The sequence below is a fragment of the Amphiura filiformis genome, chromosome 2 (genome assembly GCF_039555335.1).
Source record: "Amphiura filiformis chromosome 2, Afil_fr2py, whole genome shotgun sequence".
Lineage (NCBI taxonomy): Eukaryota > Metazoa > Echinodermata > Ophiuroidea > Amphilepidida > Amphiuridae > Amphiura > Amphiura filiformis.
This window is the reverse complement of record NC_092629.1, coordinates 49,456,108-49,482,711: the sequence shown is the minus strand read 5'-3', so window position 1 is coordinate 49,482,711 and position 26,604 is coordinate 49,456,108. Positions and strand designations below refer to the sequence as shown.

General features: G+C 36.8%; 1 protein-coding gene across 1 annotated transcript in view; it reads right to left on the bottom strand.

Annotated features, from left to right (window-relative positions):
• Window positions 1-26,604, bottom strand: part of LOC140146314 (uncharacterized) — a 75,953-nt gene that overhangs the window by 9,645 nt on the left and 39,704 nt on the right. The window contains exon 3 of the mRNA XM_072168113.1: window positions 7,391-7,558. Coding sequence (XP_072024214.1) covers window positions 7,391-7,558 — 168 coding nt within the window. The remainder of the gene's footprint in view (window positions 1-7,390; window positions 7,559-26,604) is intronic.

Here is a 26,604-nt window from a genome sequence, read left to right as displayed (position 1 = left end):
ATATATAACACAAGGAAATGCACGACTGGTGTATGATATGAAATACTAGTATTTGTCCTAAGGGACCGGTGTTTTTCGTGAGGTTGGCATATTCTGATTTAAATAAAAAGATGCTATTCTGTCGGTCCGTGTCACGTCACTTCCGGTTGATGATGTTCGAGTGAAAACAAGTTCCTGATTCGATTTTTGTTGATGATTTCTGTTATTGGTGTTATGTAAATTTCGATCGCAAATAGTCAGTGGAATCAAACAACCGTTTCTAAGTCTTCAGAGTGAAAGAAACTTACTTGATTTACCGTTTATATACTGACAAACTTAAAATTAAATTCCATGGTCGAGTGTCGTTTTTTCCGAAATTGAATGCCACTCCAGCAACATCGCTATGTAGCCTCCTTCACAGCCGGGTTCTGTTGTTCACAACAAACCGTGAGCCACATGCAGTTTGGGCCCGAGACTAGAGATAGCCCGGATGTTCGACCGACAGAATATGAATCACTGAAATGGATATGAACAGTATACCGTAAAATGGGGGTAACTTTGGGCACTTTTCAGAGTTTTTACACCACTGCTTCCAAACAAAGCCCATTACATTTCTAATTACTTAGTATCTCTTTTTTGTGACATTAGGGTTCCCTTCTACACCCTGAAGTTGAAAAAGAATTTTAAATAATTTTGTAAGGGTGCCCTAGGGGTTGAAAATAGCCTGACCAAAGTTACACCGCATTTGGGGCAACTTTGGTCAGAGTATTACATTCCATGAAGGAAAAAAAATCAAAAAAATTGATCTTCGCTGTAAATGGGCAAGTTGTTATTTTTTGTGACATTTGACCCCTTGAAAAATTAATCAAGCACACATTTTTTGCTCACAAATATCGATTTTTATTTTTCTTTAAAAATGTAAAAAATGCTCATTTTTGGTCAAAATACCGATTTTTTGGTAAATTTCGAGGAAATTGGACATGAGCGACTATTATTTCTTCCAAATATATTTCTTAACAAATTGATACCAAATATGACCAAACACAATATTGCTGTACGAAAATATGACCATTTAAAAAAATATATTTGACCGACCAAAGTTACCCCGCTGACCGAAGTTTACAAACATAGGTTTGTCTCATGTCCCCTGTGCGCATAGTCTGTGTTACAGACCGTGTACCTATGTTATCCATAGGGAGAGAAACTACTGGGAACCACACACTCTCGGAAACCATAGTGGGCACATCGCCGCGACGCGGCACGCCCTCGCCGCTTCGCGGCTCATCGCGGCTTCGCCGCTCACCCCCCCTTGATCGCGTGTCCCCCACTATCGCGAGTCAGTCTTTGACAAAGACTACTGTGCGCATAGTTTGATTTCTCATGGTGAAAACGTTAAAAAATAAAATATTATTTCACAATTTTTATTTTCAAAAACAATGGGCCAAAAACCGGTGGGTTTTCAAGGGGATAACCCCCCTGAACACCTGATTTATTGATAAAATAAAAAATAAAATACCGCATACCGCATTGGATTTGTATTCGCTCGGGGGACATGAGACAAACCTTATTTTTTCTTTGGCCTAAGTTACGGAGCCCGTATTAATGCTAGTTTCAGTGTTGAAATAGCGGCGTAGCTTTTCAATATTTTGAAGAAGAAAAAATGAATCTATATAAAGATAGCCAAAATTAAAGATTAAATAAGAATTTAGTCCTTAATTTAATACAGGGATGGTGTGAAAAATGTTGCCACGCGCGCGGGGTATAGAAAAAGCCGCGAAAAAAGTTTTAATTTCACAAGCTTTTCAATAGAGAAACTGTTTATTGGTGGTCTGCGCCCTTAACGACATCGTTGGTTTTCCCATTCAAAATCATTCAATAAATAAATCATTAACAGCGCCTTCAGTTTAATGACATTATAACGGCATTTTGACAAATCTAATCATTACAGTGTCCTCTCAAAATAATTATTATTATGAATATTGTCAAACTCTCTCCTTTGATTCGGGGCTTGAGATTGGAATTCCAATTTCCTTTCTCATGAGGTAAGGGCTAAGAGTAAAATTGTACAATTGTGTTTGGGAGTGGCCTTCTCTCCTTTTCCTTGCTGTTTTCTTCCATTTCTTTTGCTTTGTTTATCAAAGCTATCTTTTTTTTTTTGCTTTCCATTTAACTTAATTTTTTTTTTTTTTATTTCTTTTTTTCCAGTGTACATTTTACAATCATAGTTTACTCAGATAAATACAGAAATTTTGATTTTTATACACCAGGTATTTTTTTTTATTAAACAATACATAAACAGTACCAGCACACACACACTCTCACATACATATTTATATAGCATTTGAATTGTCTAGCTTTTACAATAAGAACAAAATGTTTAGTTGAAAAGTCCCTTCCAAACCTGCCATTTATTTTGATAAACTCGGTATTTTGAATCTTTTAAAAAAATGAATCTTTCCAATTTATGATATGAATCATTTTTATTGTATGATCTTGGAACGGTCCATGGATTTCCCATGGGTTAGCATTATGTCCCTCACGGACCAACCTGGGTAAACAAACAATCAAACAAGTTTCAACTCTCTAGCTTTTCAATTGAGAAGCTTGTCTGTGTTACCTGTTACAGACTGGAAAACTGATAAATACCCGCCAGCAACCAACCTGTGTAGGAGTATAATAGCACGGTAAAATTAAGTTGGTTTGCTCGCCGGTCGCCGCTTCGCTGCGACCGGCTCGCTCTCAGCCGCTTCGCGGCTTCGTTGGTCGCCGCGAAGCGGCTAGCTGTCGCGGCTTCGCCGCTCCCCCCTCGGAAAAGGATGGTGAGTCGTCTTTAACAAAGACTATGAGAAGCTACGCCTTCGGTTCTTACTCCACATCGCAGAGCGATGCGATGCTCCGATGCTATAAAAACTGAAATAGCATCGCGCTGCGATATCGCAGCCGTACACGATTGTGATTGGCTGCTGGAAAATCAAGGTCGGCAGAATGACCATAAAAGGAGATGCAGACCCCACATGCTTTTAAAACATCGCAGCATCGCGCGATGAAATTAAAATGTACATTTTAATTTCATCTTGCAATGCTGCGATGTTCTAAAAGCATCGCAGCATCGCATCGCGCTGCGATGTGGAGTAAGAATCGGACTTTAAACAACAGAGTGGGTTTCCCATTCAAAATCATTCAATAAATCATTCAAATCACAATGCTCATTCGCCTCCGAAGGAGGCCTCAAATCGCTGCAATAAATCATTAACAGCGCCCTCAGTTCAATGAAATAATCACGGCATTTTAACAAATCTGATTATTAACAGTGCCCTCACAAAAATAATTATATCATGAATGTTGGTAAACTCATGGTATAGTGACAAAAAATAAACTGCAAATTGCTCAAAATTATGAAGGTTATTCGTTTCCTGAAACTTTCTCCCAGAGATCACATTAAGCAACATGAATTTGTTGACATTTTGTTGACATTTTGTGACAGAGTTAAGGCTTAATCATGTCTTTAACATCTACCATGCATGGTGCACTTTATCTTTGTCAGTATTTTTGGACTGGAATGCACTGCAATCAAACATCAAGGGATTGCCTACCAAGTCTGCATTTAAACAAAGTGTCAAAAGCATCTGGCTAGCAACGCTCTCAGTCAAATAAGTATGATTATTTCTCTTGTGTTTTTCAATACAGAAGCTATTTGGTGGTCTGCGCCCGTAACAACATTCAATAAATAAATCATTAACAGTGCCCTCATTTAAATGACATCATAACGGCGTTTTGATTATAACGGCGTTTTGATCATAACGGCGTTCTAATTATTTTAGCGCCTTCACATAAATAATTATATTTGAATGTTGACAAACTCTAATCAAGCAAGTTGAAAGGCTTAAAAATACGTCCAGAAACAAGCCAAAATATAGAGCTATTAAAACTACGAAAGAAATTTCAAAAATATATGAAACAAAAGTGAGAAAGAGTGTGTTTTCCCAGAAATACAACTTAACACTACTGAATATATATACATGTCATGGAACGATTACTGAAAGAACATTTAGTTTGAATCTAATCTGGATTAACTCGCGTAGAAAAAAATAATAATGTTTTTAAACACCACGTAATGTATATTCATAGCATGATAATTAGTCTTGTTCCGTACGACGTTTGAGTTTACTTGCTTACTTGCTTATGTTTAAGTAATTTAGAAATATTTGAGAGCCTCCACACTTATGAAAGGGAGGGCTGTTGTTATTAATGAAAGATGTATTAATGCCTCTGTATGGGGCGCACCATATTAGATTTCCAGGGGGTGGCATGGGAGTTTTTTTTTTTTAAAAAACTTCGCCCACTAATGAGCAAAAATAAACAGTTGCCCACTAGTGAGATGAAGAAAAAAAAATTGCCTCCCTGATTAGTAAAAAAAAAAGTCCCCACCCAAATCTGTATAAAGGTAAACATTAATTTTGAAAAAAAATTCCACCTGACCCAAACTTCCATCCCCTCCCCCCGACAATCGAATGGTGCGTTCCTATACCACCGAATAAACGGGAAATGTTGGGCACTGGTCATGCTGGTAGAGCTGATATTATACATAGGCCCCCTAGGTCTTTCCATTCAGAAAGGGCGAGCAACAAAAATCACGCAGCTAGTTCTGTCCCAACCAGTGGCGTAGATTTCTTGTTGACATTGTGAATCCAGCACCTTTTGGCGACAGAACAAGTTTAAGGTACAAATGCGCGCGAAAAATTTTGCTATTTTGAAGCTAAACTATTGAAATATGGTGCAAAAATGGAATAAATGCACGCAAAGCGCGTGAAAATTTGCACGTTTGGAGCTAAAATGGGCAAATATGAGGTTAATTTGATCAGAAACCCATATTCAGACGTCAACATTGGGGGATGATTGTATGGACCATCCCCGTGACAAAATATTTGGGGGGACTTATATTTTGAGCAGCCGGTATCCACTACTCAAAATATGTCTTCGAGGGAAGCGTTGGGAAGTATTGAACAGAACTAGTTGCATGATTTTTGTCACTCGTCCTTTTTGAATAGATAAATACCAGCTTTCTACCTCCACCAGTGCCCAACATTTCCCGTTTATTCGGTGGCTTACAGGTAAGAGGCTTGATCAAGGCATATCTTTCAGTTACATTAACATTAATACTAGCCCTCTCTTTTTTAAGTGTGAAGGCTCTCAAATATTTTTAATTTGCTTACAGGGCAACGGCCTATAAGTCAAGTAAGGCAAGTAAATCGACGCGCGGCACGGAACAAGATTAATTATTCTGCTATGAATATAAATGACGTGGTGTTTTAAAACATTCTTTTTTGGGCGAAAATCGCGAAGCGATTTTCGACCATATTGCGCTGGGTTTTGTACTACTTACTACTTCACGGCGTTTCAGAATAAAAATGAAATATTCGTGCTGTCTATGTAATCAGGAAACTACAGAGGCGATAGTGTCCATTTAAATTTGTCATTACTTCTTCATGTTGATATTCAAACAGTGCTATAAAGTTGTCTTACCAAGGAATATGTTTGTATTAAAAGAAATAATTGTTTTACAACTTCCATGAACTAGCATTACTTTTATGCAAATCAGAAAATTGCAACAGATATTTTCATTTCTCTCAGACTGAGCGGTATTGCCAGATTGTACGTACAGTTGGGCTACATTAATAGCCTCATTATAGTTTTATTGATACTGGCAAAATACTTGCTTGCATGTGCTTGTTGTTAAACTATAGCGTATAGAATATGTTAATGATACTTGGCCTTCACTTGGCTCTGCTGATGTAACATCAGTAACGCCCTCACTCAAGCTTGCTGGTTTAACGAGAATCCTTTAATCGGTGTAAATGAATAAGTGGAGCTAAAAGGCGCAAGGTACCATTCGGAAGTAAATTATTATACATGTACCGTGCCAATTGGACTTTCTGAAGGGGGGGGGGGTAAGATGAGCTGTAAATCTGTGTATATACTAGATTGAGAGACCTGATACTGCTAATAATATCTGGGTAAACGTGGAAGTTAACTTATAAAGAACGTCATTTATATTATGACACATTTAAAGCTAAAGACAAAAATTATATGTGAAAATGTTATTCTGATGAAATTTACCCGGGGGAGGCACTCCCAATGGCAGGGATGTACCTCGGCCATGTTAAAAGTAGGGGGCATTCAGGTCAAATGTACAGTAATTACAAAAATATGGGGTCATTCAGTACACAGCATGATTAAAAATGGGGTCATTCGGTATGAAACTTTGAAAAAGGATGGTCATTGGGGTAACAAAAAGTAAAATGGGAGTCATTGAGTACAGGATTGCCAAAAGAGTGTCATTTTAATGTGTACTTAAAAGTATTTATGTGTACTTAAAAGTACACATAAATAAGTGCCAAACTGCGTAAAAACAACTTGGCCACCTTGGAAATGTGAACAATCTCATTACCACCTAAATTTGGGAATTAAAAGGGGGTCATTCGGTATAGCAGGAAATAGAAAAAGAGGATCATTGAATACATGATTTTTTTTTAAAGGGGTCATTGGGTAATAGGACCATAACACAAAAAAGGGGGTCATTGGGTACAAGCTGGTTTGAAAAAGGGGGTCTATCCCGAGGCACATGATGCATATCTGTCATGGAAGTGCCCCCCCCGGGGAAATTTATTGTTAGAACACGGAGATAAAATAGCATTGAATTGTTAGAAGATTTATGCACTTCTCACAACACACGCAAGTCATTATCATGGTCATCATGATATCAGGTAAATTACACGATTTGATCACGCACTTAAGCCTGCCAGTAACAAATGTAAATATGTACATAATTAAAATTACTAATATATTTTTGCACGAACAAAACTCAAAATAATGCCAAACTTTCACTTTTAAGTCTTTCATCTTCATTATTGCCTTAACAAACACATGTAAACAATTCATATGCCAACCACCACTAATCTAATGACATTCATATTTTGTTATGGATATGACTGATGCACATAAACTTATTTACATAATAATGTCAACGTAATAACTACTGTGTTATGATGGTGCTTTTATGTTATCTCGATCTTTATAAGATTCTTTTTCTAGTATTATTAAAATTACAAAACTACATTGCATGTGTCTGTAGTAATTATTTGTGTTTCTTTTGAACCACCCTTTTGACAACAATTGCCTATCAAGAATTATGCAGTGTGTTTTTACTACATGCCCTACTTGTCATTTGACAAACGTACAAACGTGCTTATTATGAACAATCCCATTTATAAAAACAGTTCGAATAAAATAACTACACCTTTATCTTGGCACTTCCTCAGTGGCTCGCCCTATTCCTTTTTAAAGGAGTTTTTATTATGGTAGGAACAACATAAATTTCTTTTCATTATTTGATGGCTTTATAACGACATACCTTCATTAAATCGTGCGCCGTTAGGTTTCGACGACCTTAAGGTGGCTCGTATACACAAGAAGTCATATTTAGCACCTTCTAGAAGAAGTGGTTTACCCCAGTAACCCATAGCAACCGGTGGTTCCGCTTCCATCTCTTCTATCCGTCGCCTTGTTCTCAATGTTGGTACTACAAATCAAAACAACCAAAAGTAAACAATAATTAATATCTTAATTATGTAAAAGGGAACCTAAAAATTAAGTTAATTATATTTGGCAATTCCAGAAAACAATTACCCCCGCCCATCCTCCCTGCTGGATATGAAAACTAGTTATGCTTCAAGCTGGAATACTAGGGGTTGAGGAATAAGTTTGCAAACAAGAAAAAATGATAGCCCATTCAATAATTTGTCACCATTAGGCAAAAAGAATAAGAAATAAAATAAAATGAAAAATTGTTTGCTTTTCCTCCACCGACCGACCCAAAACTGGCCAAAATCAGGGTCGGCCCTTTAATTTTTTATTTTTTTATAGTTTTTAGTTTATAATTTTAGTTTTTTTAATACTTTTTCTGTATCTAAATTCCATTTCAAAGCTGAATTTGACCAATAAAATTTTTCATTACTGTATACTATTAAATTATAACATTTATAACTATCCATTCCTACAGTGGCGTAGCGTCATAGGGGCACGGGAGAGGCACATTCTCCCCCCCCCCCCCCAATCATGCCTCCCCAAATTGATCTGAATTTTTTTAAATCCCCACAGGAAAATGGCCGAAAAACGGCTTGTGCCCCCCACCCAATCAGACCCGGTGCCCTCAATCATGGTTGCCCTCACCCCACCCCCACCCCCACCCCACACACACACCCCCACACACCGATGACCCACGCTACGCCATTGCATTCCTGCATCGATGGTTTCCAATAAACTTGGCGTCTTATGCCTGTAAGTATGCAGTTGTTCTAATTGAATCCATTTCTATGGTGTAAGGCCCTATTTTTTGAAGGTCTGAAGTGTTTTCTTATAAAGTGAAGTATTGATGTATCTTTCCACTGACCAATGTTCATTGCCTACAGGCCTATACAGTAGCGAGACACTAAAAAAATACATATTTTTCCGACTGACTGACCCACCCCAAAAATCCCACTGGAGGGCAACCAAACAATTTTTTGAAGAGGAACTGGGGATTGACCTATTTTGACCACCTTACAACTTTGATACTTCTCTAATACCGACCTTTGATGTTTCCGGGTGTTAAGTGATTTCTGTGATTTTTGTAGGCCTATTGCTTTGTCGACTTTACCGAATAAAAGAATGAATTAATGAATATATTAAAGAATAAATAAACCAACCAACCAACAAACAAACAAACAAACAAACAAACAAACAAACAAACAAACAAACAAATAAATAAATAAATAAATAAATAAATAAATAAATAAATAAATAAATAATAGCTAAATAAAATAAGTATGGTGATCGAGGCTTTTTTTCGTACGATCAAGAATCGGCTACGATTGTCTCTGGACCTGTTTTGTATAGGTGTTTGTTTATTTCGAGTTTTTATTTCTTTCGAACTTGCTGCGGACAAAAAAATGTGAAAAATATCAATTTTTAATCATCTGCCTTAAAATGTGTATCATATCGCGAATTAAAAAAAACCATCATAATTATTTGATGTCAGAAGGACATTCCTCGTATTCAAAATGTAATTCGATAGCCTATGAATGATGTGCTCTCAGGTCCCACAAAAAATCGTGAAAACGTCGCTATCCGAGCCCTTAATATGGTAAGTATTATCTATCTACATCAGTAACAATTTACTGGATTTAATAACTTTCTTCCTTTTGCCATGATGAAGTTAACTTTTCATTTTTGAATCCCGTGGAAAAGGGTTGTTACATATACCAATAGAAACAATGTTAGTCTTTTCTCATGAGTTGGTACATAAATTATCTTTATCTTGTTGTCTTTACAAGTTCCATCATACAATGTGAGTCATTGTAAAAGTTGACCAAAATGATGTAACTTGTGAAGTAAATACACTTTTGCCATTTAAAGGAGTATTTCGTGATCCTAGCATCCTCTATTTATGTCATTTTTCAGTACATATCCACGAAAAAACCTATTCCCAGAATTTCAGTTGATTCCGATTTTGCGTTCGCGAGTTATGCATGATTATGTATATTACACTGCTCCATAGACAATGCGTTGTAATTTCGTTCTGGTGCACCAGAACGAAATTCAAATTTCACGATATCTTTGCTAAACGAATTAATCTGCAAGAAATATTTTATACATAAACATTATGTAGCCAGAGGTTTCCAGTGATATAAAAATCTCAACTTTTTTTGAGAAAAGTGGGGGGATGAGGCTGTGGATCACGAAATGCCCTTTTAAGTGATCAAATTATGATACTATTACAAAAGATACTACTAATAAAAGATACTTCACTTTTTCTGCCTACCGCAACAGCACGTTATATAGTTTTAATATTTTGCTATCTACTGAAGATAGCAAATTTGAAGTAAATAAATACACTCTTTTGTCATATAAGTGATCAAATTATGCTACTAATAAAAAAAAAACTTCACTTTTTCTGCCTACCGCAACAGCACGTTATAATGTTAATATTTTGCTATCTACTGAAGATAGCAAATTTGAAGTAAATACACTCTTTTTCCACAAGTGATAAAATTATGATACTATTATATACTAATACTACTAATAAAAGATACTTCACCTTTTCTGCCTACTGCAACAGCACGTTATAGTGTTAATAATTTTTGCTATCTACTGAAGACAGCGTATAAGTACTTCCATATCTATAAACAGTGGTGGTGCCATATGGGGGCATGCATGTATCCCTATTGGGCTCCCCCTTCCGATTGCCTCCCCCGGACACAAACAAAAAAGTCATCAAAATCCCATTTTGGGGGCAAGAAATGAAAGTAAGTTTAGAAGAATTTTCTGATTTTTGCCTCCTGATTTCACTTTAACCCCCTCCCACGCCACCAGAAGAAGTCCTGGACCTGGAGCGACCACTGCATATTATATTACACAATAATCTTGCTTCATTTGCCAGTCTTATTTTGGCCTCTTGTATTAGCCATTGACAGTGACCGATAACACTATGGACCACAATGACCTCATCCCAATGGCATAGTACAATAACCTCAATTAAACAATCATAGTGCAAAATTTGACCTCGAGCTGCAGAGTATGAGTTTTTGTACCCATATTTTCTAAGGGTCATTCAATGAATGTAGAAATGTATTGGGAATAACGAACTGTGCCTTGATAGATGAGTATGTTGTGGATCCTAATGCATGTCATTCAGCTGGACACGAGGCCACTTTCAGGCTACTATATTATAAGGGGAGCTGAAAAACAGATGGTTGAAGTTATCTTTGAAAAAAAATATTATAAACAAACTACTTGTCTGTAGGAGAAACCACGATAATTATCTAATTCTATCCAAACTAAATTAATTACTACCATCATTAAAGTTCATATGAAATATTCAGATACATTGATATTTAAATTATTAAAAATATTTTGCTTTCACTATTGATCAACTGAAATTCGATTCTGATTTCAACACAAGTGGATGGCCTCATTTTTTTCATTATGCTTCTTAAATTAAGGTCTATGACCGGTCAGTTTCTATGTCCAAGTCACTGCGCTATTCCGATTGAAATCCATACACCCCGGCCCCCAATGGATGACATGACCTTAATCTCCCACACACGGAGTGTGAATTTCAAATGGGGTTACCTGAATGATTGAGTTTGTGAAATTTACACCCACTTTGTGGAAGATTAACTTTATGTGTATGAGGTGTATGGATTTTAACTGGTTATAGCACATTTCATATTTGGCCAGTAAACATGATAAAGTGTCTCTTACACAGTCTATAAGATGCAGCGATGCATAATTTGATGTAACATGTAAAATTTACACCCCTGTGTGGGAGATTAAGGTCACGTGTTCTACAAAGGGTGTATGGATTTTAACTGGAATAGCACATTTCATATTTGGCCAATATAAAACATGATAAAGTGTCTCTTACACAGTCTATAAGATGCAGCGATGCATTGTTTAAGGAAGTGTTGGGTTGTAGACGGAGACTAGTCATCGTAACAATATTAATGAAGACATAATTTGATAACATCGGTGATGGCAACATAATTATGACATAATAATCACGAACGAGTGAAATATGGGTTTTTATAGGGTTAAATAGGCAACGAAAGTTCTACGGGCGTACGAACCTGCCGAGTAGGGTCACCCGGTGGTTTTTGAAAGAGGCTAAAATGGACCAAAATATCATCGAAAACCTGAAAAATCTGAACGAAATTTTGGTACACATAATTTGGAGATTTTTTCGAAACTCGGTGGATGTGATTTCCATTGATCCCTTTGTTACAAGTATGAATTTAAATGTACCCCTATTTAGCATACATTTTTTTCAATTTAGCTTTCAACATGAAAATTCTAGAGAATTTCCTAGTATGTCATTGGTCATGGTAACAATATACTTCCAACCCGGTTAGTTGTACATGTGCCACACACAAAAATTTATTAGCATTGCAAGTATCATATCAATGTAAAATTATGAAACATGAACTTTATCCATGGCGTTGTCTTTTTTAAAGACATTTCTTGTAGTATCATAATAACGAAGTGTCCTACCGCTTTTGGCTCTGCCATCAGACAAGCTCTAATTCCAAAACAAAACATAGACATTACATGATACCTTGTTGGAACTGATGTGTATAATTCAATTAATAAGCCTGTTACAAAATGATCTCAAGCCAAGTTCATACTCCGAATCGCTAGTAACGAGGCAAGGAGTGATAGCTGTTTGTCCAATGAAAAAGAAGCTTCTTTCTAAAGAAAGATGAAACAATCCATTCCATTGGCTGTATCTTAATTGTGACCATAACTAGCGAATGGGGTATAATTTCAGCGCAAGTTTATCCAGCCGGCAGTCGGGACATAATTTGCTGAGAACACGTCCTCTCCAATCACTACCACAATGGCCTCATTCCAATTGCATAGTTCAATAACCTCAATTAAACAATCATAGTGCAACATTTGACCACAAGTTGCAGAGTATGAGTTTTTGTACCCAAATTTTCAAAGGTCATCCAATGCATGTACAAATGTATTACGGGTTAAAGAAATGCACCATGATAGATGAGCATGTTGTGGATCCTATAGTGAATTGACGAATAAGTGCATTCGACATGTCCATTATTATAATCAACATGTTAAAACTTAAAAAGGATATATTTTTACAAAACAAATCAAAAGATTCCACATTATGTCCATATTAGGGATATCCATGAGAAATACATTCAAATGAGTACAAACATGCCTAGTATTTGCTGGATTATTATTTAGATTGAGTTCGTCAGTAGCCATGGTAGCGGTGTAAAGAGTCTATATAAAATATCGGCAATTCACCTGTGTGGGAAGACATAGAACGGACGCGCGCAGGACTTGAAACTGAAATTCAATTTAAGACGCCACGGGTAAGACTTGCCTTAACAAGTCTATTGTGAAGTTATCACAGAACTGGATGAAAAATTGATCGAAATATCCAATAGATCCTTGTTAATAATATTAAATATAACCTCGTTGTCGTTTTATATTTCACCGAAGTGAGATGTGCGAATCTTTATTCTGATATATATATGATGTAATATAATAACTGCTGTAGCTGATGATTGCAGCAAAACAATTATATCTACTACTGAAAGCAAACAAGCAAAAATGCTATCTATCGCGCAGATAGCAGCAAAAATGCTATCTGCTGCTAATAGCAGCAAAAATGCTATCTACTGTAGATAGCAACAAAATGCTATCTACTGCAGATAGCAGCACAATGCTATCTACTGTAGATAGCAGCAAAATGGTATCTACTGCAGATAGCAGCAAAGTGCTATCTACTGTAGATAGCAGCAAAATGCTATCTACTGCAGATAGCAACAAAATGCTATCTACTGTAGATAGCAGCAAAATGCTATCTACTACAGATAGCAGCAAAAATGCTATATTGCAGATAGCTACAAAAATGCTATCGCAACGAAAATGCCAGTAGTGTAGCCAGGCAGGGAAAATTGCCCCACAGAAATTTTCAGGGATGAAAATGGGGCCGGAGGAGAGTAAAATGTCATTAAAATGACCAAATAGGGGACGAAAATTTGGCTTTGTCACTAAAAGGCTGGCTACGATGCTGAAAAATGCTGTCTACTGCTGATAGCAACAAAATGCCGTCTACGGCAAATACCAACCAATTTTTCCCACTGCTTATGACAACATGCTGTCTACTGCTGATAGCAATATATTATGACATATACTGCTGATAACAACAAAAACCATGCTTTTTTCCTTTTGATAGCAACAAAATGATGTCTACTGCGAATAGCAACGAACTCTTTGCCAATGACTTTAAAAATGCTTTCTACTGCTGATAACAATAAAAACGTCGTCTACTGCAGATAGCAACAAATATGTTAGCTCCTGCTGATAACAACAAAATGCTATAAATATATTGGTACGGTAATGGTTAATGGTAGCAACAAACAATAATACTGCTGATGTCTACTCCTGATAACTATAAAATGACGTCTTCTGCTGATAGCAATTATTATATACTTGCTATATCTGATCTAGTAACAACAAAAATTATGTTGTATAGTCTATGAGTCCAGCAGGTCAGTTGCCTAATGAAGGTTCCAGACGCAAAGCAGCGTAGTATGTCTACAAGTAACATTAGAGAATGAATTTGGAGAAAACCTTCAGATAATTACAAACACTCGCTGAGCAGCAAGACCTTCCCTCTAAGCTTTTAATCCGATAAGCTGATTATCTATTTGTTTTCATGAATTGGAAGACATTCTTTGATGTATTACTGAGCTCAATCATCTGAAATTACTGGAGCGTGAGTCACCCAGGCTGGTGGCTCAGCATAGTATTTTATTAACAGAAGGTTTTCTCCAAATTCATTTCCTAATGAAAGTCCAGTGTTAGATTATTCCCAACTTTTGTGGTATCCCAATGTACATGTATGACCATGACTAAGAACATGCACTCATATTGTGTATTTATGAATACAGAAATAAACGTTCTGTCCATTTCTGGTACAAAAAAAGCAATCCTGTTTAGACCAACTGCATATTTTACTTAGCCTACTGTAACAGACATTTTATTTTCTATATCAATGTACATAGAATAGCTGTTTGATAATCAGGGAATGCTGGGCTGTTTTGGCTAGTAAAGCCATTTTGCTAGGCGGAGTAGATATCAAACTAGCCTATTCATAAATCATTGTGAAAATGATAGTAAATCATCATGAAGATGAAGATGATGATGATGATGATGATGATGATGATTATTACGATGATGATGATGAAGATGGAGATTAAGATGAAGAAGATGATGACGATGAAGACGAAGATGAAGATGAAGATGAAGATGACTATGAAAATGAAGATGATGACGATGACGATGACGATGAGGAGGAGGAGGATGAAGATGATGATGAAGATGATGATAAAGATGATGATGAAAATGATAATGAAGATGATGAAGATGAAGATGATAATGAAGATGATGATATGAAGATGATGATGAAGATGATGATGAAGATGATGAAGATGATGATGATGAAGATGATGATGAAGATGATGATGAAGATGAAGATGAAGATGAAGATGATGAAGATGATGATGACGAAGACGGATACGGAGACGAAGACGAAGATGAAGATGAAGTAGAAGAAGAAGAAAAAAAAGAAGAGGAAGAAGAAGATGATGATGAAGACGAAGATGCGGGGAAGATGAAAATGAAGATGATGATGATGATGATAATGATGACGACGACGACGAGGAGGAGGAGGAGGAAGAGGATGAAGATGAAGATGATGATGATGATAAAGATGATGATGAAAATGATGATGAAGATGATGAAGATGCTGATGATGATGAAGACGGATACGGAGACGAAGACAGACGAAGACGAAGATGAAGATGAAGTAGAAGAAGAAGAAGAAAAAAGAAGAGACAGATGATGATGTTAGATGATGATGGCGGTGATGATGATGATGATGATGATGATGATGATGATGATGATGATGATGATGATGCTGAAGCTGATAGGCTTTGTTTTCAGACAATGACTGTACAATCTGAGACATGCTCATCTGTCAGTACGCAGTTCTTTAACCCCATATGTTTGTATATTCGTAGAATGACAGTTCAATGTTTAGGGTACTGCAAAAAATCATTCTCCACCACAACTTGAGGTCAAATTTTGAGCATGAGTGATAAATCCGGGTTATTGATCTATGCCACTGCGTGTGAGACCATTTGGCTTACAGTATGACGTCATAGAGAGCCAAATTATGTGAATTTACAGGTGAAAACGCGCGGGAAAAGTATGTCATATCTTCGACCTTTATGTTGACGTCTTCTGCCATGCCATGTGTTCACAGTAGACGTAGAATCAATTTGACTTGGGCTATATGGTGTTGTCATGCATGTGGTTAAGACGCATATTTGGGCTTCTTTTACTAGTTTTGCAACGTTGCAAGGAAAGGACAGTGAATGAAGAATGTAAATGGTTCACTTCGAAAAGTTCAATAAATCATAGGCTTAGGAACCGAGGGGCGGGGGCTCAGCACCCACACCCCCTTAATAATTTTGGTGCGGGGCTAGAATACCTTTGCCCCCCCAATAATCCTAGGTGAAGCTAAACAATTGTGATAAAATAGAGGGAAAATGGGCGTTTGTGACCTTGCCAAATTGTCTGACTCGGGGGTGGGGACCTGGCACCCCAAGTATTGGTTAATTTTCAGCACCCCAAAAAAGTTGAGAATCTTCCTAAGCCAATGTAAATCATATAAAGCCTTGTTTCAGCCAATCAGCAGGTAGCATTCAGGGGGTTAGAAGAGCAGCTGAAATCCAGCTAGACATAATATATCACGTTATTGAAATTAAAAATGACTGCAATATTTAATCAATATTATATCACTATTATTGCAAAGGTGAATCAAAGTTCACGTCACACCCAATATACAATTACGTCAAAGTTACTCATCATTTTTATATGTAAACAGTTCAAACAAGGTTCATCGGTGAAAGCTGTTATGAATTGGTTATTCCTTCATGTCATTGGATTTTTCTCGGGCAGTTCCGGCCAGTAGCGTAGCCAGTGGGGTGGCAAGGGGGCAGAGTGCCCCCTGACAAAAATGAAAGAAAAAAAGTGCCCTCTGACAAAAAAAATAAAAGAGAAAATCTGGAGGGCAAAGGAAAAGAAAAGGGGCAAGGAGCCCCTTTTCCACCAAAATTCACCCCGATCATGGGCCAAAATACTAATAGTAGTGTAAAATATAAAATTGTCACAATAAAGCCCTTTTCATCCCAATCATGGACAAAAGTGCAAAATACAAATTTTTGCGCGCTACACGCGCATCGTCCCAATAAAGCCTCTCTAAATACAAAACCGGTATAATGTATTGTATGTTGCAACTGCAATTTTTTTTTGTCTGTGCCCCGAAATTTAATTTTGCCCCTCCTGACCAAGAAAGCTGCCTACGCCCCTGGTTCCGGCGTTGCGGATGAAGGCCTACATTTCACAGACTTTGAGGACCCAGATCTTCTAACTTATGGAGGCATATGGATTTGAACACTTGTATTAGAAGTATCACTGATAGAAGTATAAAACCCGATAATTTAATTCTAATCCCAGTCTTGCATGGCAGGTCACAAAAACACCCCGATGCGGACGTCACAGAAAGTGTACTTTTTGAGGTACATTAGCTCGAGATACTCTAGCTAAAATACAGGTTCACATTTACTATCTTACATTATCTTGCTGTACATGCATGTTTCAGTCATAATTACTCTGAAGTGTACAGATCTTTGATGGAAACATAATACAGTTTTGTTTGCATGAGGGACCAAGCTACAGAAACACAGCAAAGACAAACATCTATTATTGTTGCGGACGTACATTTTTTGTGTTGCGGACGTACGTTCTGATTTTTGTCAATTCGTACGTCCGCAACGAGTTCCGGATGTTATTTCTAAATATTGGACATAGATCCATACAAGAAAACATTTCCAAACAAAGTAGGCCTATTTGTACTAAATTTTGAAAATGTGCCAAATTAATTTGTTTCAAACAACAAAAAGAAATGGTACAGGGTGGTTGATAGTGGCATTTTTGGTAATGTACCGGTACGTCCACAACGTGCCATTTTGCATATTTGCACATATCTTGAAAAAAAAATTATGTTAGATGAAATTCAATAGTAGTCTAGTAGATCGGTAAACTACATTCTATATCCTTCTATATGAGACATAAATCAAGTTATTTGGACAATTTTAAAGTGTATGACGTAATTACGGAATTGCCCTCTTCCTAAAACTTTCACGTCAACTCACTAGGCCCATATATCTCCAAAAACATATAATTTAATAGACTATGCCATATTCGATTTTTATTCAATAAACAAATACAGTTGAATTAGAAATTATATACAGATATTTATCACAAAAATAATGGTCATAAAAAAGGTATATTTTGAAATTTGAGCCCAGCATTAGCGGCCAATTTGGATATAAGCTATGCAAATTACAATGTTTTCCCATATTTGCTTTTTCTCCTTTTTGGATATGTTGTTCAGGAGGGTGTTTAGAGTCACTAGCAAGCAAAAACATTGGTGTTCCATTTTTGTATAGCTCAACCGTAAATTGAATGGCTTTTATAGGACTAGATGGGAAAGAAGGAAGAAACAAAGAGAGAAACGAACAAAGAAGTTGTTTGCTCTGGTGGGATTCGAACCCGAGACCCTTGCATACCAAGCACTTGGTCGGCGACTGGTACTAGTCACGGATCTTTCGCTGGCCCGGCCAACGGAAGCGAGCTTATAATCACTTAACTTATGGCTACATGGACACCTCTGGCCGGCTAGATACCGTAATGTTTATGTACAAAACAAAATCACAATATCGTGAAATTATTACATTCTGGTGTCGGAATCAACTGAAATTGTGGGAATAAGCTTTTTTCGTGGATATCTACAGAAAAAATATCATAAAAAGGATGCTTGGATCACGAAATACTCCTTTAATTAAAGATATTAATTCAAATTGCTGTGTTGTCCTATTTGTACAAACACGGCGAATTTTGCTGCTTCCAAGTCAAGTATAAGTTGGGGCGTATGCATAAACATTACAAATATGCCAAAACCGAACTCATTTACAGATCGAGATAATTTATTGCTATCAGCAGTAGATAGCAACGTTTTCATTTGAAAAAGAAAAGCATTATGCACGCCTATACAATGTAGCCGATGCCCTACATACAATAAAATATTTAATAATGTTATCTTCAGCAGGTCTAAAAAGACAACAGACAAACAGTCTGGTCAGGCATTATTTTGTTTATTGTTGTCATTAATTGTGTGTATTGCGCTATTCCAGTTGAAAGCAATACACCCCATGGAAGATAAGGTTCTTGTCTTCCAGCTTTCAACTGGAATAGACAAGACCTTTATCTTCCACACAGGGAGTGTGAATTTCAAATGGGGTTACCTGAATGGGGGACTCAATTTGAAATTCGCACTCCCTGTGTGGGAGATTAAGGTCATGTCTTCCATAGAGGGTGTATGGATTTCAACTTGAATAGCCCATTTCTAAACAGATGTCATCTATCATTGTGTATTTGAACAGATCGGCAGTATCCGTAATAACAGATAGGTTTTTGTTATATTTTTCAACAAGGAAAATAAATCGTATTATGCTAAAATGTGGATAAATACAAATTGTTTCTTAGGTCTATATTGGGGTGAGATTAATGGTTAACAACTTCAAAAATTGGTTTCCGAAATGGTGATGATTCAGTCGATTTGGACTTTGGGACAGGCCTATATTTATTTTTTATCAATTTTATTAACGTCACATGCAATTTCAGAGATAACATCAGGGAATTAATAAGATTATAACATTAATAGACGTGATGAGTATAGCTATTTAGTTCATGACCTTAAAGCCAAAAAACAAACAAACAAACAAACAAACAAACAAAAAATTGTGTGTTGATTTCGAAAATCAAGATGATATATGAACAAACATACGTAATGACTGCAAGGATGTTTTCTTTAATTTGAGATACTTAGTGTCAGCATGATCAGTGATAGCAAATGATGAAGAAATATAAACCACGTTATAAAACTAAAACCGATTGAAGGTATAAATTGATTCAAACATTGCAGGGGTACAGGCCGCTAGTCCGACACTCCGCTAGTCCGACACGCCGCTAGTCCGAATCTGAAATGCGCTGCACCAGTCCCACGCGCCGCTAGTCCGAATCTAAATACACTCTGCCAGTCCGACACGCCACTAGTCCGAAAATAAAAACCACTGCGCTAGTCCGAAATTGAAAACCACTGTGCTAGTCCGAATCTGGAAAACACTCCTTCAGTCCGACACTGCGCTAGTCCGAAACTGAAAACCATTGCGCTAGTCCGAACGGTAAGACACTGCGCCCCTAGTCTGAATTTGAATTGGGGACTGCGCTAGTCTGATTATTCGGACTATAATAGCGCAGTGTTTTCAGATTCGGACTAGCGCAGTGTTTTTCAGATTCGGACTAGCGCTGTAGTTTTCAGTTTCGGACTAGCGCCATGGTTTTCAGTTTCGGACTATACGGGGTGTCGGACTGAAGAAGTGTTTTCCAAATTCGGACTAGCGCAGTGTATTTCGGACTAGCGGCGTGTCGGACTGAAAACTGTGTTTTCAGATTCGGACTAGCGGCGTGTCGGACTGTTGCAGTGGTTTTCATTTTCGGACTAGTGCATGCTTTTTTTGGACTAAGTCCGTGCTTTTCATTTTTGGACTAACGCACCTCTAAGTATAGGGAATTTGTGTTGTCGGACTAGCGGCGTGTCGGACTAGCGGCGTGTTGGACTGAGCCGTGCACCCCCATTGCAGCACAAGTGATTTACATACATGCATGTTATCAGGCCCATAACCAGGATCTATTGGGGGGACTAGGGGCGGATTTTGAAAAGGTGAACCTCTTTTTTCCCAAATTTGGACCTTTTTTGTCCAAAAAGGTATTTAAAAAAAAAAAACAATTTTGTCGTTCGCTACGCTCGCAAATGGGACTTTCTAAAAGGGTGAGTTTTTGGGCATTTTGGGTTTGGGCGTCCGCCCTCCGGCCCCCTGGTTACGGGCCTGCATGGCATGCGTTTTCACTTTCCGTCAACATTAGCAAGCCCATCTGCGGTACTAAATGATTGGACCTGTAAATTGTTTGGTTGCCTTTCCAAGACAAAAATTTGGAGGGTAGGTAGGTCGATTGTTTTCTTATTTTTATTCTGAGTTCACCGATCGAGTGGTGGCTAAACACGTTGCGTGTATGTGTGTTATTGAATCATTGAATCAATAACGTATAAATTGTGTGCATATCGCTTTTTCGCCTTACGTCTTGACGTATAAACTGTGTGCATATCACTATTCGTCTTACGTCTTGTTTGTTCGTCCTAGCTGTGTGAAACTACGCCAATATTCATGATAATAATACGATCGACGAGCTTATACACGCATTGTAAGCGCTGGAATGAAATAGCAATTTTCTTCGTTTTACCTCATTTGTCATGTTTGCTTAGCTCGAAATTAAAAGGACAGAATGTGATCAGTGAAAACTAACAAATAAATAGAAAACTATTCTCTATACAAATCACACATTATGGCTTTATTATATAGTATACTTTGACATAGTTAACAGGACAACTTCAAATCTCAAAAATCACCAACGTATGGTAATGAAATTTTATACGTGTCCGCATGTCCGGTGACTACATTGTCTTAACTAAATTCATGCTTCAGTCGCCATTATCGCTAGCGAAATGCGTGTGATTGATTTGTAACCAATAGGGTTGATCGTTCTTTCCCAACAGTCAATTAACAGTTAATAGGTCAGATTTCCATCGCCCAACACCAGCAACTGAAGTATAAATTTAGCTTGCGGGCTTTTGACTTTGTCGTCATTGCAATTTACCGTGGATCGTATTATTCTGCCTCAAGTAAAACAGTTTAGACAGTGGACACCTTAGCTATCACTATAGGATCCACAACATGCTCATCTATCAAGGCATAGTTCTTTAACCCCAATATATTTGTACATTCATTGAATGACCTTTGAAAATTTGGGTACAAAAACTCATACTCTGCACCTTGAGGTCAAATTTTACACTATGATTGTTTAATTGAGGTTATTGAACTATGCCATTGGGATGAGACCATTGTGGTCTATAGTGTATACGGAGAAGCCTTGGAACATCCGATGTACACAAGCTGGCCGAAGATTGACCTTAAAAGGAATTCCTATGCGGAATATTGTGACGGGAGCCTCAATTTATCAGCTATATCTACAGAAGATAGCAACAAAAGTTGTTCCGAAATAAAACCAAAATATATAAATCGGTAGCAAAAGATATAGCATCAAAACTTTTTAAAATACGAAACCATTCATTTATTCATTCATTCATTCAATCCTTGTTCAATAATGCAATCTAAATATATCTACTATCAGCTATTTGTCTGCTGACGATAGCATCAAAACATGATAAATTAAATAAAAATCAATCATAACTACAAAAGATATCAGCTATTTTGTTTGATACAATAGCATGAAAACGTGCTTGAAAATGGAACCATGTTTACAAAAAGATAACAGCTATCTACTGAAGATAGCATCAAATCATGTTCAGAATTGAAACTAATCCGCATTATAGATATCAGTAATACTGAAGATAGCATCAAAGCCTATTTAGAATAACGAAACCAATCCACTTCTATAAAGATTTAGTTATCTACTGAAGATAGCATTAAAACTTGTTTAGAAATAGAACAACAAGACAAGAAAGATCTGCTGTCTACTGAAGATAGCATAAAACGTGTTAACCAAAATATATCTCCATAATATTTCAGCTATCTACTGAAGATAGCATCAAAACATGATCTTAAAGGAAACCAAAATATCTCCATAATATATTAGCTACCTACTGAAGATAGCATCAAAACGCGATCATAAATGAAACCCAAATATCTCCATAATATATTAGCTATCTACTGAAGATAGCATCAAAACATGATCATAAAGGAAACCAAAATATCTCCATTATATTAGCTATCTACTGAAAATAGCATCAAAACGCGATCATAAATGAAACCAAAATACATCTCCATAAAATGTCAGCTATACTGAAAATAGCATCAAAATGTGATCATAAAGGAAACCAAAACATATCTCCATATGATATCAGCTATATATTGAAGATAGCATCAATACTTGACGGACCATAAAGGAAACCAAACATATCTCCATATGATATCAGCTATCTATTGAAGGTAGTATAGGCTTAAAAATATAAGAACACCCACAAATCAAAAGCCATATATAGAGTGCACTTTTAATTCACAATTTTCAATGAAATTTTACAAAAACCTTATCCTCATACACCGTATTCACATTGGTCTGATTTCCCGTATTTATTGTCGCTTCAAGTGTTACGATAAGATGCATTGGAGAGTACTGAAGAGTAAGAATGTATCGGATTCGCAACGTCGCTTGACCACCGACCCACATATATGATCATTCTCATCGCAACGTCGTTTGACCACCTGACTCACATATCACCATGATCACATAAAGATCCACAACATGCTCATCTATCAGGGCACAGTTCTTTAACCCCAATACATTTGCACATTCATTGAATGACCTTTGAAAATTTGGGTACAAAAACTCATACTCTGCAACTTGAGGTCAAATGTTGCACTATGATTGTTTAATTGAGGTTATTGAACTATGCCGTTGGGATGATGCTATTGTGGTACATAGTGTATATGATCATTCTCATCGCAACGTCGCTTGACCACCTGACCCACATCTGATCAGTCTCGTCCGGCTCTGTCGGATGACGCAAAATTCGACCGTGTTGGGGGGACTCGGCCGTTTCAGGGGAGGTAGGCTATAAATGCGCATGACAGAGAGGCAACGATGTGAAAATGCCATTTAATCAGGTTTAAAGGGGTGTAACCTTAACCCTACTAAATTTTAACGCCGCCCGATGTCCTCTGTTTGATTTACCGGGACACACATTAAATGATTCAAATTGGGCTGAATCAATGTGGAACTACTTGCAGCCACTGAATTCAGTTCAGTGTACAATAAATGGGCCAGGAGGGGCAATGAGCCCAACAAAATGGGCACCCAAACAGGTGCCCAAATGAGCTGGCGTGATATGTATATGGTCGAATCCAACCAAAAGTGTCCACGGGCCAAAAATAAAAGTCCGAAATAAAAATGTCTCCACAATTTTTTCCTTTTGCCCATTGATTGATGGCATATTGGCCTTATAGGAACCAAAAGTGCCATTACTAATCTTTAAAAATAAATCCAGGACGTGTGATAGTAAATGTGATATCAAAACCCAATGTTACCTACGAATACCACTAGGATGCTTTCACTATCGCAATACTAATCAACCTAAAACAAGTGGAATATTCCCATTAACGCTTTTTTCGTGTAATGTAGACCACAGGGTGTCAGGAAAATGCTAGCTCAACCAAAAATATTTGTTTTGTTTTTATAACGCGATCAATATGATCTTAGTCAATTTATGCTAGTTTATTTTGAAAATGAAGTTTAGGTCAGTTTCTGTATTTTATTTATCAAATGAGTATGAATCAATTTACACATTGTATAAGAACGAGTGGGATATATGTTTTCAGGAAAATTTGGAATTATACGCATACACCTAACGCTTTATAAAATGAAAAGGTGAAGAAACCCGGGTATTCGTAGGTAACATGAGCGATTTAACAATATCTATATTGAGTTTAGAGGTTTAAATTTTGCTATTATGGTAATGAATTAATAAAATGGTAGTTTTAGATCTGTTTCAGATGGTACGTCCAAATGAATAAATGCTATTACCTTAGATCAAAAATTTTTGATGCTTTTAGCAAGATTTTGAACACTTCATTTTGATATACAAGTAGTTAACCAGCAATTTTACATAATAAATAATTGTTGAATGAATCCGTATATGGGTAATAATATTGCCCGAGGGTACCGCTTAAAGTTTTTGACAATTAATTTCCATTGGTATGGACACTTCATTACACATGGCACGTATTATGCTGTATTCGTAAGTAACGTTTCAGTATTTGTAGGTAAGAATTAGACTTTTGGTGGATATCGCAATCAAAACTTCATTTTATAAAGCACTTTGAATGTATTATTTTCTTTATGTGCGTTTATTGATACTTGAGACCCTATCATGTATTAATAATGTCGGTTCACAACGGTTGAAAGAGGATTGAAGTAAGAAACAAAGGCACTAAAGTGACTTTAATTTGCTTAATTGCACACAAATCGCTTAAAACCGTTATTGCAGACTTGTGAAGTCCATCTTGGAGTCAGTTACGTCTTGTGGCCTTTCGTTTGAGGGCAACTACAATTAGCTTCATACCAGGGTCCATCACTGTGTTGTCTAGATCATGAGACAATGAGAACAGTCGTTTTTCCATGGTATTCGTAGGTAACCTTAGCGAAAACGTCAAAAGTTACCTTCGAATAAATCAATTTGGGAAAAAATTAATCAGAAACCAGAAGGTTGGTAAACATTTAAAATGAAGCACACATGATAGTTGACAAATCCAAGTATTTATCCCTTCTAATCTTCTTTGAATCTGATTTTTCTTTCAAATGAGCAGACCGTCGTGTAGTGCAGTACATATTTTTCAACAAGTAAGCCGTATTCAGTTTTGCATGGTGGGCATGTATGTGAATTCGCAAATTTTATTGACATATGATTTGATAGCAAACATATAGGCCTTTGTTATGTACCAATATGGGCATTGGCATGAATGGCGGTGTTTCACAATACTGTCATGATGTCAAATTGTATTCGTAGGTAACATTCGGTTACCGAAATTTACCTACGAATACTTGCTTTTAGTGTTGACATCTCAGAAATATTTAAATGCAGGCTATTAAAACTTGGTAGAAATAAAGAGTGTATTACCCTGCACCTATTGCTTAACTATTGTTTACTATTCTCTCAGTTTGTGGAAATGACACAGCTTTTAACATGTATTCGGAGGTAATGCATATTTTTTACCAAACCTACCTTTGTGCCATTTAGAATTTCTGGCAGCTAAACACAATGATAAAGATGTCTGAATGCAATGCATTTCACTATTGGACATATCAAAGCTTGTATCAATTGCGCATTTATTAGTGATTTCCATTTTTTAAAGATATATCTAGTGCTATGAAAAATTGTATTCGTAGGTAATGTAAAAAAATACCACTCAAAAAATTATCACAAAAAATTCATAATTATGTACAAATATGTGAAAAATTGAACAGGCAATCTTTGAATACACACCTTTCTGGAAATCAATTTAGATTCAATCCAATGACTTCTTTTCATAACTGATTTAGATGTTTTTAAAAATACTTTAAGAAATATTTTTAAAAATGGGTAAAAATAGCATGTTTTGGGGTCTCTGTGTCTAAGTTTTTCACAGAAGGGGGTCTTATTATATATGGCGCGAAGCGTATGACCAAGGCGAATAAACACAATACAAAAACGAATGCCAATTGATTAATACTTTTAAGTTATGGCCCTGAACATGCCGTGTACACTTTTCGTTGGATTCAACCATATATGGTTTAGGAGTTGAGGGCGTGGGGTATATATGTCGTCATTATAATACGAAGACCTGAGCGCAAGAAGACCGTAAGTCTACTTGGCCCTTCAACATGTATACACTAAAGTTGCGTATAGTTTCGTATAGTTTGTTAATGTTTTATACATGTTCAGGGGCCAAAACAAATCTTTCACAACCTTTCATGATGTTTTCACCCTGGAACATGTATTAAACATTATAAAACCCTTGAAATTATTTTGTCCTTGAAGGTATTTTTATTGGCGATTTAGGGGACAATTAGCGCTCGTAGAGATCAGGGAACATGCTTTGGTATAACACGGGGACAAGATAAAACAGGGCATCATAGCAAGCTTGTGTCTGATGAGCCCCATAGATTATAGTCTCTTTCTATACATATGTCGTTAATGATAACGGATGTTTGCCTCCATTTCACACAAGTATTGCAAGAGACTAGCCTAATTCGCCT